This window comes from Monodelphis domestica, chromosome 2 (assembly GCF_027887165.1).
Source record: "Monodelphis domestica isolate mMonDom1 chromosome 2, mMonDom1.pri, whole genome shotgun sequence".
Classification (NCBI taxonomy): Eukaryota; Metazoa; Chordata; class Mammalia; order Didelphimorphia; family Didelphidae; genus Monodelphis; species Monodelphis domestica.
The window spans coordinates 137,673,341-137,691,884 of record NC_077228.1 but is presented as its reverse complement, the minus strand read 5'-3'; the positions used below and the strand labels follow the sequence as shown (position 1 = coordinate 137,691,884).

Genomic DNA, 18,544 nt, shown 5'->3' with positions numbered 1-18,544 from the left:
GTTAAATAAAAGAGTTGATAATGGGCATCCTTGTTTGACTCCTGATCTTATTGGGAATGCATCTAGTTTATCTCCATTGCAGATGATGTTTACTGATGGTTTTAGATAAATACTGTTTATTATTTTTAGGAAAGGAACTTCTATTCCTATACTTTCTAGTGTTTTCAGTAGGAATGAGTGTTGTATTTTGTCAAAGGCTTTTTCTGCGTCTATTGAGATAAATCATGTGATTTTTGTTTGCTTGTTGATGTGGTCAATTATGTAGATGGTTTTCCTAATATTGAACCATCCTTGCATTCCTGGTATAAATCTTACCTGATCATAATGAATAACCCTCGTGATCACTTGCTGAAGTCTTTTTGCTAGCATCCTATTTAAGATTTCTGCATCTATATTCATTAAAGAGGTTGGTCTATAGTTTTTTTTCTCTGTTTTTGACCTGCCTGGCTTTGGAATCAGTGCCATATTTGTGTCAAAAGGAATTTGGTAGAACTCACTCTTTGCTTATTATGTCAAATAGTTTGTATAATATTGGGAGTTGTTCTTTGAATGTTTTCTAGAATTCACTTGTGAATCCATCAGGCCCTGGTGATTTTTTCTTAGAGAAGGGAGTTCTTTGATGGCTTCTTCAATTTCTTTTTCTGATGGGGTTGTTTAGGTATTGTGTTTCTTCTTCTGTTAATCTAGGCAATTTGTATTTTTGTAAATATTCATCCGTATCACCTAGATTGCCATATTTTTTTTATTAGATTGACCAGTACTTTCTCTACTTTGCTTTTTCAAAATACCAGCTTCTAGTCTTATTTATTAGATCAATAGTTCTTTCACTTTCAATTTTATTAATATCTCCCTTAATTTTTAGGATCTCTAATTTCGTTTTCATCGGAGGATTTTTAATTTGTTCACTTTCAAGTTTTTTGATTTGCATGTCCAATTCATTGACCTTTGCCCTCCCTGATTGGTTAATATATGAACTCAGGGATATAAACTTCCCCCTGAGTACTGCTTTGGCAGCATCCCATAGATTTTGAAAGGTTGTCTCATCATTGTCATTTTCTCCAATGAAATTATTAATTGTTTCTATCATTTGCTCTCTAACCAATTTTGGAGAATTATATTATTCAATTTCCAATTAATTTTTTATTTGCCTCTCCATGTACACTTACTGATTATTATTTCTAATGCATTATGATCTGAAACGGTTGCATTTATTATTTCTGCTTTTCTGCATTTGTTTGCCATGTTTTTATGCCCTAGTACATGGTCAATTTTTGTGAATGTTACTATGTGCTGCTCAAAAGAAGGTGTATATTCCTTTTTGTCCCTATTGATTTTTCTCCATGTATCTATTAGCTCCTCAGCCTACTGGGGCCTCAGGTCTAGCTGCTCTCAGGGATAGATCCTCGGTGGTCTCAGTCAGCTGCCAAGGACCCAGAGGTGCTCCTCGCTCACTCACTGATTCTAGCGAGTGCTGCCTCTGACTCTGGCTCCGTAGTTGGGGTGAGGGAGGGTGGATCAACTTGCATTTTGGTGGAAGCTTTTTCACCCCCTTGTGGTGTGGAAATGCCCAAATCCCACATAACTTCAATGCTGTGCCCTATTGTAGAGTCCCTTCGTTCATATGAATTGGGGGGGGGGGGGTCTTTTTTGAGGTAGTCTGTGTCTGTAGGTGGTGAGGAGAGGAAGAGTCCTGTGTCTAGACTGCTGCCATGTTTACCCAGAAGTCTGGTTGCCTGAATTCTTGTGAGGCTTCTGCTTGACCTTTTTGTGGAGGCAGTGAATGTTTATTCACCCATATGATTTTGGTATTCTGGGTCTAACATAATTTCCATAAAAATAAAAAACTTGGTATATAAGAATATCTCCCCAAAAAGCGTTTTCAAATTTTGTGTAAGTTGAAACTTTTTTTAAATCTTTACCCTCTGCCTTATCAATTCTTTTTTTTTTTTTTAACCCTTACCTTCCATCTTGGAATCATTACTGTGTATTGGTTCCAAGGCAGAAGAGTGGTTAGGGCTAGGCAATGGAGGTCAAGTGACTTGCCCAGGGTCACACAGCTGGAAAATATCTGGGACCAAATTTGAACCTAGAACCTCCCGTCTCTTGGCCTGGCTCTCAATCCACTGAGCTACCCAGCTGCCCCCTGCCTTATCAATTCTGAGAGAAGAGAAGTAAGATTTGACCATTAGAGTTAAGTGACTTGCCCAGGGTCACACAGCTAGGAAGTGTCTTGAGGCCAGATTTAAACACAGGTCCTGCAGACTCCAGACGTGCTTCTATCCACTGAGCCACCTAGCTACCCCCACAGGCTAGTTTTTATACTGAATATTTTGTCCTGGCTTGTTTTTTCTAGTTAAGACTTAATAACTTTGGAAATTCTTGTAGGGGAGGGGGTGAAACTGCTTGTAGATGATGCAGAAGTTCTGCCTTTCATATTCACCCATATGCTAGCATCTTTTCCCCCTCAGAATACTTTTCATATACTCTAGATCTTTTATTTAACTAATTGTTTGCCAGTTGTCTCTTCTGTTAGAATGTGAGCTCTTTGAGACAAAGTACATAGTTAAGTGTTTAATCAAAGCTAATTATTAATAATTGGTAGATTCCTAAAGTATGTCTGTCTCCCAGGGTACAAAATGACTGAACTTCAGGGTATTTATTAGCTATAGTTCGCAGCAGTTATCCTTTGACCACAATTTTCCAGTAGAACTTTTTTGTCTATAACCTGCAATATTATTTCTGTATTTGAATATTATGCCAGATAAGGGCTTGCTGTTCACTGTTAGCCTAAAATCCTAGAGGATCTAGGAGGTATAAGATGGCATGCCAGAGAAGTCTGCATTTGTTCCTTTATAAAATAGGCAGATGGGGTGCTGGGCCTGGAGTCAAGAAGACGAGTTTACATCAACCTTATAGCTATTTACATACCTGCTGTGTGGCCCTGGGAATTCACTTAACCTTCTTGTCTGCCTACCTCCGGGTGTTTTTGAAGTTCAAAAGAGATCATGACAGTAAAGTGTTTGTGTCACAGAGCCTACCACATAGTAAGTGCTTAATAAATGCATGTCTCCTTTCTCCCTTTCCTTTGTATCCTGCATTACATTGTAACTCGTTGTCTGAACCCTTGATGTTCTTCAGATTTCCCAGAAATGAAGAGCAAAAAAAAATTTGTGGCCCCTAGAGGGTCTGTAGGTCTTTGGATAAAAGCGATTTCATTTGTGCTTCCAGGCTCACACAACTGGGTACCATTGGGTTGTAGGAATCACAACTTTGAGGCTGTTTAGGGGAATATTTACATTTTCTCAGACCTGGGAAAGTTAAGTGAGGTTTGAATAGATACTAATAAAATTGACTAGTTTCCTCAGGACCTATAGGGATAGATAGCTCCATGAGCATTACTGTTGGAGGATGCTTGTATGGAGGCCAAGGGGGAATAGAGGAATGATTCATTAATAAATAAATAGGCTAAAACCAGGCAACTAAAGGTAGGAAAACCTTATAATAAAAATAGTTTATATTTTTATGATGTATCAGATTTCTCAAAGCTCTGCATGTAGAATGGAATGGGGAAAATATTTATTAAGGCTTCCTATTTTCTAAGAACTGAAAATATAAATAGTAAATTTAGCTAGATAGTCCCTGCTTTCAAAGAGTTCACATTCTAATTGTGGGAGACCACACATAGAATTTGGCAATAGGCCAGTTAAAAAGGCCCAAGGGGAGATCCTCAGAGTACATATCTTAATTATTATCCTCAAACAGGACAAGATAGAAACTAGAATCCAAAGTTGACTTCCAGGTCTGTTTGATATTTCAATAGACCAGATGTTCAAATATTTCAGTAGATCAGGGGTGCACTATCTCAATGGACTAATGTTAGGAACAACTGTAACTTTTTTTGTCAATGGTCGGAAAGAACATATTTATTTATCAACATTCACAAGTTTGTACATATGTAATAAAACATTAATTTGATGGGGGTAGAATATCCTGGTCTTTTTCATATGTAAAGGCAACTTGGTGGCAAAGTGCTGGGCTGGGAGAAAGGAAGACCCATGTTCAAATCCAGCCTTAGCCACATACTTTTTAGCTGTGTGGCTCTGGCCAAGTCATATAAACTCCATCTCTGTTTCCTTAGTTGTTAAACATATTGTATCTAATAAGCTTCCTGTGGTTCCTACTTCACAAAAGTAATGGTGCTTTAAGGCAAGGTTATAAAAATAAATCACTGATCAGAAGGAGTAAGATCTTCTTATGGAGAATCAGTAGAGGGAGGTTGAATCTGAGGTTTTTGAGGAGTGGAGAGGGAAGCCCTTGGAAAGATGTAAACTGAAAGAGGCTGATTGAATTATGAAGATTAAATCAAGGATGGATCAGAATTTTTCTCCATAGTCTCTTTTTTCCTCTATTAAATCTTTAGTGCAAACTAAAGAATGTGTTGCTCTTACAAGACTAACTTCCAGAATAAATATTAATCTGTATTGGTAAAGAGAATGTCTCATCAGGACTTCCAATATCAAAACCACAAGTCCTATAGGCCTTTCTTTCCCTCCTTTCCTCCAATATCAGTTGAAGCTTCAGCAACAGTGTGACAACCCCACCTACCCAGCCCCCAGCCCCCTAAGAAATAGAATTTAACCCAGTGATTTGCCTGCCTTCTAAATGGCAGATCATTGAACAGGATCCAGGACTGGTCCTTCAGGGATAGCAGGAATTGGGTACTCAGTGGGTCTTTCAACTGCCTTCTCTTCTGCAGACACAAACAGAGCTCATCTGGAACATCAAAGACGAACTCAAGAAAGTCTGTTCTACCAATGATCTGAAAGAGCTGCTGATAGCCAACAAGCAGGAAGTGCCTTCTGGGGACTCAGCTGTGAGTAGACAGGGAGCAGGCGGGTGGATGGATGGTTATGTTTTTAAATCGTTTTATTTTTGAGAACAGGCCTTCTTATCTCACCCAAGCTGAAAGTGCAGACATTCTTCACCTGCCCAAGCCTGATATGGATTGGCATGGAAACTTTACCTGCACTGATTCTTCCCTTCTTTAGATGTGTCCTGATGGGCACACCTCCACTTCCCCTGTTGTCTCCCCTAATAGAATGTAAGCTCCTCAAGAGCAGAGACTTTTGTGTGCTTGTCATATAATAGGTGTTTGTTAAATGCTTATCAAATCTTTCCAACTCATAGTAGACAGGTGTATTTTCTGACATGTTTGGGTTTGTTTCTTCCTTTTCTCAATGAAGATATTGGACAGAGTAGCAGATGGGATGGCTTTTGGAGCTCTTCTTCCCTGTGAAGAGTGCAAAGGACAGTTTGTCTTCAAGAGTGATGCATACTACTGTTCTGGAGACATAACTGCTTGGACCAAGTGTGTGGCCAAAACACAGACTCCCAACAGGAAGGAATGGATCATCCCCAAAGTAAGTGGCAAACTCTGCATTTGAAGGCTGGGTTTGCTTGCTACCAAGGTCATAGCTCAGCAGATCCAAAGTGTCTTATGCCCTCTCAATGTCATCTTTATTTCTCAACATATTCGTCCCCTTACATCACCCAGAAGAAATCATAAAGGAAAGGAAAGTAATTCAGCAAACTAACCACGCTTCAGCCATATCTGACAAATAGTACATAGTGTGTCCCCAAAATCTTAGTGCAGTTTTAAGCTTTATACTAGTCCCCCATCTCTTCAAAAAAGGGAATAATTTGCCTTCTTGTATCTTTTTTTAACCCTTTCCTTCCATTTTATTTTTTTTTAAACCCTTACCTTCTGTATTGGATCCAAGGCAGAAGAGTGGTAAGGGCTAGGCAATGGGGGTACCATTATTTGTTTAACTATTCCCTAGTTGATGGGCACCCCGTTTGTTTCTGTTGTATCCCTTCAGAAAAAAGAACTACTACAAATATTAGTGCAAATATGGATGATTTTCCTGTTTCTTTGTTTTCTTCGGGGTTTTAGACTGTGTACTGATTTATCTGTACCAGATGTGGAAAACTGTCATGTTCAGTTGACACAAAGGTGAAAGATAAAGCTAATACTTAAGGGACAGTTCCTGGCACATAGTAAGTGTTTACTCAATTGAATTAATGTCCTGGATGACTAAAGTCTTATGTTTGAGTTTGAAAATAACTACAAGTATAGGAATGGAGAGAGATACTTTTAAAAATTTATACCAGAAAGAGCTCAATGAGTCACCGGTGCTATGAATAGAAAACAAATTTAAATCTGCATTAAGAATAATTACTAACATGATCTTTTTAACATTTGCAAAATGGTCCCCATAGCATTTGATGTACAACAACTCGATGAGAGAGGTACTTGGGCATTATTTTCCCCATTGTACTTTAGTTGACGTGACTTTTCTTTGGCTTCTTCTTTAGGACTATAAATTAGTTTTCGTTCTACATTGATAATTTCATCTCTGGATATTCCTCTACACAGGACTAGAACAACAGCAAAAATATATAGTTTCTAAAACCTTTCATTAAAGCAAAACACGGTGACTCTTTGGAATGGAGATGACCCTGAGCACCCAAAATAGAGCTTGGGCCCTAGCAAGTCCTACCACACAGAAAAGGCTTCAGAAATAAGTTACATCTCAGTTTAGGATCAGTCTAAGTAGACAAGAATGTCTCAACAGATGGTTGCTATCAACTGATTTGTGTTTGGCCACCACAATCTACTAAGATTCATCTAAGGTATAGAGAGGACACATACAATGATGAAATTGTGGAGTTTTATAATATGAATATAAGAAGTGTTTAGAACACCTGTACCCTCATCTGGTCAGGTTAAGAAATAGATTGATAAGAATAAGGTCACGTGAAAAAAAGTCACCCAGATGGTGATCTCCAAACAGGTTATGTGACCAGAGCCAGGACTAGATGAGCAGCTACCTAACCCAGAAAGTGTCAGAGTCTCAATTTGAACTCGAGTCCTCTGACTCTAGAACCCTTTGTATAATGATGCCTCCTATTACTGTTCCGTATAATTAATTGGACATTTTCTAAGCAAAGACTGTACTTTCATTTAAGGTCTGCAATAATAATTTAGTGAAATTGAGACAAAAGCTCACATAGAAAAAATTTTCAGATACAGATAACTAAATGTTTTCATTGTTTCCTAGAGTATTCAGGGTGCTGCTGGCTTCTGATCTCTATAAATTTCTGTTCCATAGGAGTTCCGTGAAATCTCTTACCTCAAAAAATTTAAGTGCAAAAAACAGGACCGAGCATTCCCCCCAGAAGCTAATGCCCCACCTTCAAAGCCCCTCCCCTCATCAGTGGCAGCCCCTCCCACCGTGAACTCCTCTGCCCAGCCAGGTAAGTGTGGAGGGATCAGAACAGGGTCCTCTTGTGAATCTCTTCTGGTAGCCCAGCAGACTTCCTCATCCTTTGACCACCTACAGATCTCTTCTCTCTTTTCTTATTTTTGTTGGTTTTACCAAGGGGTATCATTAACTATGTAAAATTGGATCCAGAAGACCACCAGAAGGCTTTTTTATTGGCATACGGATAAAATGTAAGCTCTATGAGGGAAATAATTTTCTTTACACCCTTCTGTCTTAGAATCAATACTGTGCATTGGTTCCAAGACAGAAAAACCATTAGGGCTAGGTAATGGGGGTTTAGTGACTTGCCCAGGGTCACATAACTAGAAAGCACCTGAGATCAGATTTGAACCCAAGACTTCCCATCTCTGGGCCTGGCTCTCAATCCATTGAGCTGCTTTGTTGTCCCTCTCGAGGACATTTTGTTTTGTAGCCCCAATACCCTGCCAAGAGCTTGGCACACACATTAGGTGTTAATTAGTATTCATGATGGCTTGTTGGATCCTAGAGACCCTGTTACCAGGGTACTGTTGTAAATCTTTTGCTATGTTTGCTCTTGGTCCTGTCCCTTACGGTTTTCTAAGCTCCAGGGATATTTTGGGAGGAGTGAAATCTAGGAGTCCTCAGAAATAATTTATTGGTACAAGAGACTCCAAGAACACTTACCTGCCAGGGCTCTGTCTCCATAGGCAGCATTTATCCCTCTACTAATGGGAGGGACCTTAAGAGGTCCTCTAGTGCTTTCATGGTACATTTGAGGAAATTGAGTTCCAAGGAAGTTACATAATTTGCCAGAAGGCACACAAGGGAAAGAACAATCATTTATTAAGCAGATACTGCTAAGCACTATATTTAAATTTAGTTTTTTTATGACTAAATAAGAGAGTTATAAAGTAATATTGTGGTCACCAGTTTTAAGATATCATAGCTTAAGTCAAAATGACTTAGTAGCTTTTGTTTACAAAGAGGTAGAAAGTGTGAAATTGTAAAATTTAGATAAAGAGACAGATTCCTAACAAACCTACCAGCCCTTCTACTGTGAAGTCCAGCTCAACCCTGGCAGAGACTTCCCCAAGTTCTATCTTCATGTAAATTTCCCGGTAATTCTCAGCCAGAGGTCCTGGTGGTGTCTTCAGCCAGAGTTCTACCAATTCAGTCTCCTCCAAAGTTAAGGCAGGAATCTCAGCCAATCTCTCCAAATGCTAGGAAAGCAATGGTCTCTTGACCATGCTGGTCTCTTTTTATGCTCCTTTTTCCACGTCTCTTCCTGTCACTCAACCAATTTTTCATAGAAACCAATGGCAGTCTTTCATTTTGCCTAGCACTGTCATGGGGTTGGGGGTAGCCTTTGGAGGTGTGAGCTTATTCTAGTAAGTGATTTGTGAGCTCCCTTATCTAATGGTTAAGTGGAGTACTTTAAGTTCTTGATTTGATTAGCTAAAAATAGACAGTGGAGAGTTAATCCTATCTTCACAGCACTTTATAATGTCATTTGATCATAACTCTGGGAGGAAGATACTATTATCATCATTTTACAATTGAGGAAAACAGAAGGTTAAATGACTTACCCAGTGTTTGAGGTGAGATTTGAACAAGGTCTTCAGCACTCCAGGTCCAGCACTATGCACATAGTGTATAATATAATATATATGTCTACTTTTACACGGGTATTTAGGTCTGGAGAGGCATATGAACCAAGGTCTCTGACACCAGACCCACTGTGTCAGAATAACCAGACAAGTGTGGAGCAGGTCAGCACAAATCCATCTCCAGGAACCTTCCCCAAGTGGTCCTCACATAGGGGACATTGTTAACACTGTCACCCACCTGGTTGCATGCATGTGTCCCTTTAGGAGGCACCAGCCTCAGCAGTCAGCCATTCTCTTAAAGCCTCAGACAGCTACCTAGATGGTACAGTGGACAGACAACTCGACCTGGAGTTCCAATCTCATCTCAAAAACAATGTGATCCTAAGCAAGTCACTTAACTTGAGTCTGCCTCAGTTTCCTAATCTCTGAAATGGGAATGACAACACTTCCAGGGTTGTTGTGAGGATCAAATGAGATAATATTTGTACAATGTTTTGTAGAACTTAAAAGCCCCATACAATTGCTTAGCTGCTCTTGCCATTATCATTATTAATTATTTTTCCCTGGAGACCACAGTTGCTGATTCCAGAAGTGCCTTCATCTCCATTTAACAAGATGCAGCTGTCCCAGCCTTCATCCTTCTGTTGTACCTCTCACCCCTATGATTTCTGTTTTTTCTCATCAGACACCCCACCCCAGCAAAGGAGCATATGGGGCAGAACCTGAAAGCCCAAGTGCCCACAGCCTCTCTGGCCCGTGAAAGTCTCTGTTTCATCATGAGAGATTTTAATTTTTCTCTGGGCTGTTGATTTTCTTAAGTAGACATTGTCTGTTTTCTTACTATGACTTAACTCTGTTCTACTGGAATCTTTCTTCCCTTGACTAACGCTTTGTTTCCCAAACTCAGCTCTGATGAAGGGGGTGTTTTTTCCAACTTTGGTAGGAGGCTCCCCCTTTATCCCAAAGGGTCTGGTTTCTCTCCAATCCCCTTTTTTTTACTCCCTTGAGCAGTTGTGGTATCATCTCTACTTGATGGTTCTATTTTTTGTTTCCATCATAGATAAGCCATTGTCCAACATGAAGATTTTGACTCTAGGGAAGCTTTCCAGAAACAAGGATGAAATGAAAGCCACAATAGAGGAACTTGGGGGGAAGCTGACAGGGACAGCTAACAAAGCTTCCCTCTGCATCAGTACAAAAAGTGAGTTTGTCTCTATGACTCTATATTTCAGAGCCCATGGAATCCTGGTCTTGAGAAAGTGGGGCTTTGACCAGAGCATTGTTTATTATTGGGCACTTCTAGACCAAGGCAGGGGTAGCATCTATAGAAAAAGACCTTACAGTATCTTACCAGAAAACAAAATCTAGGATACATGAAACAGATAGGCACATCTCATCCATTTTCAGTATGTGATAACTAGTCTCTGGAACATTGTTCAGTAAATGTGGGGTTTGTGAGCTAAAAGAAACCTCTCCCCTCCTCACATTCCCCTTAAAGCTGTTCCTCTTAATGTTTCACCTGAAGAGTAGAGAGTAATTAAACCCAGGTGAACGAAGACCCTCAAGTGAAGTGACTAGATATCTTATCTGAAGGAAACTATATGATTGGTGTTCCTGAGTATTCCCCAACTGTGCTGTTGTTAACTGCTGACATTGGAAACCAACGGGCTAAATTTACTGTTTCCTGAACTTCAACATTTAATGTTTGTTTCCCCCAGATGCAGTCCACATAGGAAATAAGGTTGTATGTGCTTTGTTGCCTGCCCTAAGGAATTGCAGATCTCAAATTTGAACTTAAAGAATGCAACAAGACTTGAAAATAGGACTTTTCTAAGTAATAGATGGAGGGTTAATTGGCATTGCTTCAGGTATAAAGCAGGAGTGCAGAATTTTGACCTTTTCACTTTTTCCCAGTCACCCATATTAATAGGAAGAAACAAATGTGGGGTTGGATACAATGAATAGTGCAAAAATTGTAAGTCTGGATCTTCCCTCCTTTAAGTCTTTCATTGGATTATTTTGTCTCCTTTGATTAATACTTAGATGGGAAAAGAAAGCAGGTAAGAGGAGAAGGTGACAGCTAATTCACTGACTTGTCATTTCCAATATTCCAGGAGATTAATAAAGAAAGAGCCAGTTTCTTCATGAAGTCTCTTTTCCATTTGCCCCAGTGAGTGAGAGCTGGGACATCTAAAACAGGGGTCCCCTTTGATAGTGTGGTGAAGCTTCTAAATTTTGAGGGATTGTTTGTGGGTTTTTGTTTTGTTAACAAATAAGTTGTTTGTTGCTTTTTATTGCATGAAATAAAATCCATAGGGTTACAAAGGAAACCAATTACATTAAAAAAATTTTTTTTTTAAGATGCTAAAAACTGAGGCCTAGAGAAGTCAAGTGATTTGTTCAAGTTCTTATGTTATAGGTTTTCATTTTTTAGTGTATTTACCCTATATCTCCTCTTAGGGGGTAGGACCACCTTTTTACATATTTTTTCTCCACAGTTCTTCACATAGCATCCTGCTTGGTTATTTTAGGGCAGCACACTGGTTGTAATAGTATTTAAAAAGGAAAGGAGCATAGGAGGGAGAAAGTTAAGATTTTTTTTTTTAACCCTTACCTTCCATCTTAGAATCAGTAAGTTCCAAGACAGAAGAGGGGGAAGAGCTAGGCAATGGAGTCAAGTGACTTGCCCCCAGGGTCATAAAGGTAGGTGGTGTTGTAGTTCAGATTTGAACCCAGGACCTTCCTGGTTCTCAATTCGCTAAGACACCTAGCTGACCCAGGCATCGAACTTTAAAAGAAAAAAGGATTATTGGATTTGAGATACACATTTTACAGGTGAGAAAACTGAGGCCTAGGGGAGATTGTGACTTGCCCAAGGCCATACAGAGAGCAAATGTCATTTGGCAAGATTTAAACCCTGATCCTCAAATTATAGCATCTATACCCTTTCCATCATTATGTCATCCTTAGAATAATGTGCCTTTATCAAAGCTAATTTTTGGATTTTTAATTTAACTAGTTTTTCATCTGTTTAAACAGAGGAGGTTGAGAAGATGAATAAGAAGATGGAAGAGGTCAAAGAAGCCAATGTGCGTGTAGTATCAGAGGATTTCCTCAAGGATATATCTGCTTCTGGCAAGAGCCTCCAAGAGCTGCTGTCTCTGCATATCTTATCTTCCTGGGGCACTGAAGTGAAGCAGGAACCTGTGGAAGTGAAGGCAGGGGGGAAGTCAGGCCCTTCTTCCAAGAAGAGCAAGGGCCAAGTCAAGGAGGAGGAAGGTGAGTTCAAAGTGAGGTTTTCTCAGGCTCTAGCCCAAAACAAGCTGAGCTCCTCTCATTCTAAGGCCACAGAGGCTGGCCCCACTCCTGTTTGCTCAGCTGGGGTCAAGATGTTTTCTTTCTAGTACCAATCAACTATTCCATGCTTTTGGAGTTTGAAGATTCCTGAGCAGCCTTATTGGAAAGGGATCCCCACTACAGCCTACCCAACAAGTGGTTAGCCAGCCTCTTGAAGACTTCTACCATTTGAGGATGCCCACGATACTGTGGGATAGCATTAATTGTTAAAAAGTCCCTCTTTCGTTGGGGTCTTAATTGGTCTTTATGCAAAGGATACCTTCTACTACTGGTTCTGCCTATCTGGGGCCAAACAAGAGTGCGTGTAATGCCTCTTCCACCAGAAAACTGCCCTCCTCTCTCCCAAGCCTTCTACCAGACCTCACACATCCTTCACAGTCTTGGTTGCCCTACCCTGGACCTTCTCCAACTCATCCACATCTCTGTCAGGAATTTGTTTTCATGTGAATATGACTATAGCTTGTTTGTTAGTAAGGTCAGGGAGGGCTGAGGTACTTCCTTTTCCTAAAGCAGTCCCTTGATTGATACCTTCTGTCTCCTCTGCAGGGACCAGCAAATCGGAAAAGAAAATGAAATTAACACTAAAAGGTGGAGCAGCTGTGGATCCTGACTCTGGTGAGTGGAACTTAGGGGCAGCAAGAGCTCGGAATCTTAGGGTTTTGGTGCAGTACCTTAGAATGTGTGATTATCTTTCATCATCTTCATATTCCTCCTCCCCTCACCCTTTAGGAAACATATAGAATATAACCTCAATTGGAAGCAGATGTAATTAAATTTAGTCAGCATCTCTTATAACTTTAGAGTCCTTCCTAGAAGTGTGTGTCCTTTCCACCCCACTCCACCCCTTCCCATCTTGCATGATAAAGGAAAGCTTTTTACTGTATAGTGGGAAAGAGTTCTGGAGTCCAAAGGAATTGGACTCATTTCAGCTGCCACTACTTCTATGAACCAGGGCAAGTCCCTTCTGTGTTCTCTGGGTATCAGTTTTATTTACTCATCTGTAAATTTGCAGAGGAAGAGATTTGGACAGGATGACAGATGACCTCTATAGTCCAGTCAAACTATGTCTATGATCATTTCAAAAGCTGGCTTCTCTAATTGAGTACTTCACTTCTTTCCTCAGGGCTAGAGGATTCAGCTCACGTACTTGAAAAAAATGGAAAAATCTTCAGTGCTACCCTTGGCCTTGTTGACATTGTTAAAGGGACCAACTCATATTATAAGCTGCAGCTCCTAGAAGATGATAGAGAAATTAGGTAGGTTCTTGGGGCAGGAGTAGGCATGGGTTAGAGTTGTTTTTTGAGGTATTGGGTTCAATGAGTGTTTCACAGAAACAGTCTAAAAGTTGAAAGTGTTGTCAGAGGCCCACACCTGAACCAGGAGTCCCTTCTACAGGATTCCCTCAAGAAGTCATCTGGCCTTTGCTTGAAGAACTCCAGTTAAAGAGATTCTAGTCAGTTTGGGGGCGGTTTTTAATAGTTAAGGAAATATTTTTATCTATCAAGCCTAAATACTTAGCATCTCTGAAACATCTGTTCTTCATATTTAGTTCTGCCTTCTGGGCCCAAGCAGAACAAATATGATTCCTTTTCCACATGAGTTATTTGAAGACATCTATTACTGCTTTCCTGAGCCACCCTTCCAGGCTTCACTAGCTAACCATCTATACTTCTTTCAACTGATTCTTTTTTAATTTTATTTTTATTGTCATACAAAACACTTCCATTATTGATCATTGTTGTAAAAACACCAAACTACAAAATAAAACTATAAATACATACAACTCCAATAGCAGTTCTTTCTCTGGAGGTGGATAGACTATCCGCTTTGTCATAAATCTTTCAGGATTGTTCCAGATGATTGTATTGCTGAGAGTAGCCAAGTTTTCACAGATAATCCTCATACAATATTGCTGTTACTATGTACAGTGTTCTCCAAGTTCTGCTTGTTTCACTCTGCATCAGTTCCTACAGATCTTTCCAGTTTTTTTCTGAAATGATCTTGCATATCATTTCTTATAGCATAATAGTATTCATCACCAATATATACCACAATTTGTTCAGCCATTCTCCAATTGGCGGACATCAACATTTATCACTTTACTTACTGTCATTGGCCGATCTGATAGATGTGAGGTACTGCCTCAGAGTTATTTTAATATGCATTTCTCTAATCAAGAGTGATTTAGAACATTTTTTTCGTATTATTGATGGCTTTGATTTCTTAACCTAAGTTGCTTGTTCAGATCCTTTGACCATTTGGCAATTGGAGAACTATCTGTATTCATTTAAATTTAACTTAGTTCTCTATAAATTTGAGAAATGAGACTTTTATCAGAGAAATTTGCTATTTTAAAAAATTTCCCCAATTTGTGGCTTTCCTCCTAATCTTGGTTCCTTCCATTAGTTTGTACAAAAACTTCTTAATGTAACATAATAAAAATTATTCATTTAAATCTTATAATGCTAATCTCTTAATTTGATCATAAATTCTTTCTCTCTAGATCTTCCAGGTAAATTATTCTGTGTTCCCTACTTTACTTATGATATCATTCTTTATATCTAAATCATACCTATTTCGACCTTATTTTGGTATAGAATATAAGATAATTAGTCTATACCTAGTTTCTACCATCGTTTTCCAGTTTTCCCAGCAGTTTTTGTTAAATAGTGAGTTCTTATCGCAAAAGCTGGGGTCTTTAGGTTTTTCAAATAATAGGTTGCTACAGTCATTTAACTCTTATACTATGTATCTAATATATTCCATTGATTCACCATTCTCTTTCTTAGCCAGTACCAGATTCCAGATTGTTAGGTAATCACTGCTTTATTATATAGTTGGAGTTTTGGTACTGCTAGTCCACCTTCCTTCACATTTTTTTCATCAGTTTTCTTGATATTCTTGACCTTTTGTTCTTCCAGCTAAATTTTGTTGTTTTTTTCTAGTTCTATAAATTATTTGGTTGTTTGATACAGCACTGAATAAATAAATTAATTTATGTAGAATCATTTTTATTATGTTGCTCAGCCTGCCCATGTGCAATTAATATTTTTCCATTTGTTTAGATCTGACATTATTTGTGTGAAGTGTTTTAAGTGTTCATATAATTCCAGTGTTTTTCTTGGCAAGTAGATTCCCAGGTAGTTTACATTGTCTAGAGTTATTTTAAATAGAATTTCTCTTTCTATCTCTTGCTGCTGAACTTATGGAAAAACTGTGGTTAAGTGGGTTTATTTTGTATGCTTCAACTTGTTAGTTATTCATTATTTCAACTACTTTTTAAATTTTTTCTCTAGGATTCTCTATACCAGGTGGAAAAACTGATTCTGAAGACTTTCCTCTACATCTTTTCATACAAATTGCATAATTATATTTAATAACAGTTATTATTTATATAGCATTTAACATTTACAACACCAATTTTATTTTTTAAAACCCTTCTGACTTAGAATCAATTGTAAGTATTGGTCCCAAGGCAGAAGAGTAATATGGGCTAGGCAGTGGGGGTTAAGTCACTTGCCCAGGGTCACACAGGTAGGAAGTGTCTGAGGACAGATTTGTACCCACGACCTCCTGCCTATCTCTTGGCTTGGCTCTCAATCCACTGAGTCACCCAGCTGCCCCCAAAAGTCTTTGTTTTTAAAGTATTCACTTTATCCTCAAAACAAACCCGGCAAAAACTGAGACAGAGATTAAGTGACTTGCCCAAGGGCCCATAGCTAGTGAGAGTCTGAGATCACATTTGAATTCAGATCTTCCTGTCTCCAGGCCTAGCATGATATTCCACTGTGACACTCTCACTACATTACTTGTCTAATTCCTTTTTCAGTCCTTCCTTTCTATATTACCTCTCTGGTTATGGTTTTTATTTTTTGCTTTGTTTTGTTTTGTACTGTGTTTCCTTTTTGCCTTTTGAATCACTGCAAATTTGATTCTTTGACACTTGATCTCAGCCAAAAAGCCAAGGAGTGATTAGATTTGATTCATTTAAGATTGTGGCATTCTCTTTTTTGTAGAATCCTCACAATATCAGTATTAAAATGAAGGGCTTGCAACACTTCGTACAACTGGAGCTTGATCCCAGGCCCTCTGGTTCCAAATCTAAAGTTTCACACCATCTCTATGAATGGTTTTTACAACTAAAATAACCCCTTAAGAGGATTTTAGTTTTTTCTCCTCGGATTGTAAGTCATGGAAAAGTTCCATTAGCCAGAAAGAAACTGTGAAGATAGAGAGTTCCAAGTACAGCTGTTAAGAGCCAGGAGAAAACTGGACTAATGAGTCTTAGGATTATTCGTTTCTTTTTTCTTCCTTTCTTTCTCTTCCTTCCTTCCTCTCTTTCTCTCTCCCTTCCTTATTCCCTCCCTTTCTTCCTTTCTCCCTCTTTCCTTCTTCCCTCTTTCCTTCCCTCCCTCCCTCATAGGGGGATAAACAGGGGCTTATATTTATGGGTTATTTGGGGATGAGATTGAGAGAGTTCTCCTGGGGGTCAAAAGTGACATTTTTTTTTTAATCTTTAAACCAGCCTAACAGAAATGGAAATTTAATTCCCTTGTCCTCCAGCCAACACTATCCACATCTTACTGCTGATCTGCATTCAAGCATTTTAGGAGGAGTAGAGAACTTACTGATTTTCCTCAACTTTTCATTGTCCTTGAGTTTTTGTCACTGTTTAATAAAGTTTCTTTGGAAAACTCTTTTTCCCTTCAATGTAAGTATATGCAACTAAAACTCATCTTTTGACTGTTTTTGTCTCCCCTTCCTCCTATATCTACCCTGCTCCTCCAGGTACTGGATATTTAGATCTTGGGGCCGAGTGGGCACTGTGATTGGCAGCAATAAACTGGAACAGATGTCATCCAGGGAAGATGCTATTGATCACTTTTGTAAGTTATATGAGGAGAAAACTGGCAACTCTTGGCATTCTACCAACTTCACTAAATATCCCAAGAAATTCTATCCACTGGAGATCGACTATGGGCAGGTAATCATCTAATACTCTTCCATCAGAAATAGTCTCCCTTTCCTAGAACTAGTGAGAGAAGGTCTTCAATTTTAAACGTTTATAGGAAGAAATTTGGGATAGAAAGCTGGGACAGAAGTATAATGCAATCTGCCTTAAGGGATCTTTGGAGAGACTGACATCCCCAGACAAAGTGGGGACCCTACGCCGCTACACAGATTAGAAGAAAGCAACTTCCTAGTTCTTTGTCTAAATAGAGAAATAAGAATCCTGTCTGCCAGATTTCCTGACTTAACTGTAAGTCATAAATTTAAATCAAATGCTAATCCCTGGTCACAAGGCTTTAAAGGTGCTTTATTCTCTTGTTCTCTGAAAGAACATCTTAAGTTATTGTTTTTAGGCCCTTCCTTTAAATAGAGTGCCCTAGTGATTGCAGATTGGATATTCTTCTGTACCTCTCTATATCAGCAGAGGCCTTAGTATTTCTGAAACTTTTTTTTTTTAATTTTAATTATAGATTTTATTTTACTGATTACAGGTAATAATACGTTATCTCCCTTCCCTCCCCATTCTCAGAACTGGCAAGCAGTTTGATCTGGTTATGCATGTATTATCATGCAAAATGTATGTTTTTCTTTTTTAAATCATTAATTAAAAATCCATTTCTATAGACTGTGACTTTGGACAAAGCTGTTCACCTCTTAGTGCCTCCAGGCAGTGCACTTAAGATTTATGAACTACTAGGACAATTTTTCCTTATTGGGATCCTTTTTGGGACTAGGGAGTCCCTATAACAAGAAAATTGAATATCTGGTGAATGGGAGGAGAGGAGAAATGATAATTGAAGGTCAGTGTTCTTAGACCAGACTAGAGTTTTTCCCTCCTATAAGAGGAAATAATAGACTATATTCTCCATGAAGACAGAGTGATCATTAACATGTAGATATCAGAATATAATGTCCTTGAAGGCCACAATTATTTGTGTCCTTTTTGATGGCCTCAAACTAATGTTAGGTGGGTGTTATTGATTTTGAGTTCATAAAACATTGAGGACTATTTTCTTCCCTGCTTTCAATGATTTTATTTTCTGTCCTCTCTACTACCATTCCTCTAGGATGAAGAAGCTGTGAAGAAGCTGACTGTCAGTGCTGGTACCAAGTCAAAACTCCCCATACCAGTTCAAAACCTCATCAAGATGATTTTTGATGTGGAGAGCATGAAAAAGGCCATGGTGGAATTTGAGGTTATTGCCCTTTTTTTTTTTGCCACCTCATTTGTTGACAATGTGGGGAAGCATGAGGAACTACATT

General features: G+C 38.9%; 1 protein-coding gene across 2 annotated transcripts in view; it reads left to right on the top strand.

Moving 5' to 3' along the window:
• Positions 1-18,544, top strand: part of PARP1 (poly(ADP-ribose) polymerase 1) — a 59,425-nt gene that overhangs the window by 24,986 nt on the left and 15,895 nt on the right. For both annotated transcript variants that reach the window (XM_007481501.3, XM_056816021.1), the window contains 9 exons: positions 4,757-4,873; positions 5,244-5,420; positions 7,173-7,317; positions 9,975-10,115; positions 11,954-12,193; positions 12,818-12,886; positions 13,395-13,527; positions 17,060-17,255; positions 18,349-18,477. In XM_007481501.3, the coding sequence (XP_007481563.1) occupies positions 4,757-4,873; positions 5,244-5,420; positions 7,173-7,317; positions 9,975-10,115; positions 11,954-12,193; positions 12,818-12,886; positions 13,395-13,527; positions 17,060-17,255; positions 18,349-18,477 (1,347 nt within the window). The remainder of the gene's footprint in view (positions 1-4,756; positions 4,874-5,243; positions 5,421-7,172; positions 7,318-9,974; positions 10,116-11,953; positions 12,194-12,817; positions 12,887-13,394; positions 13,528-17,059; positions 17,256-18,348; positions 18,478-18,544) is intronic.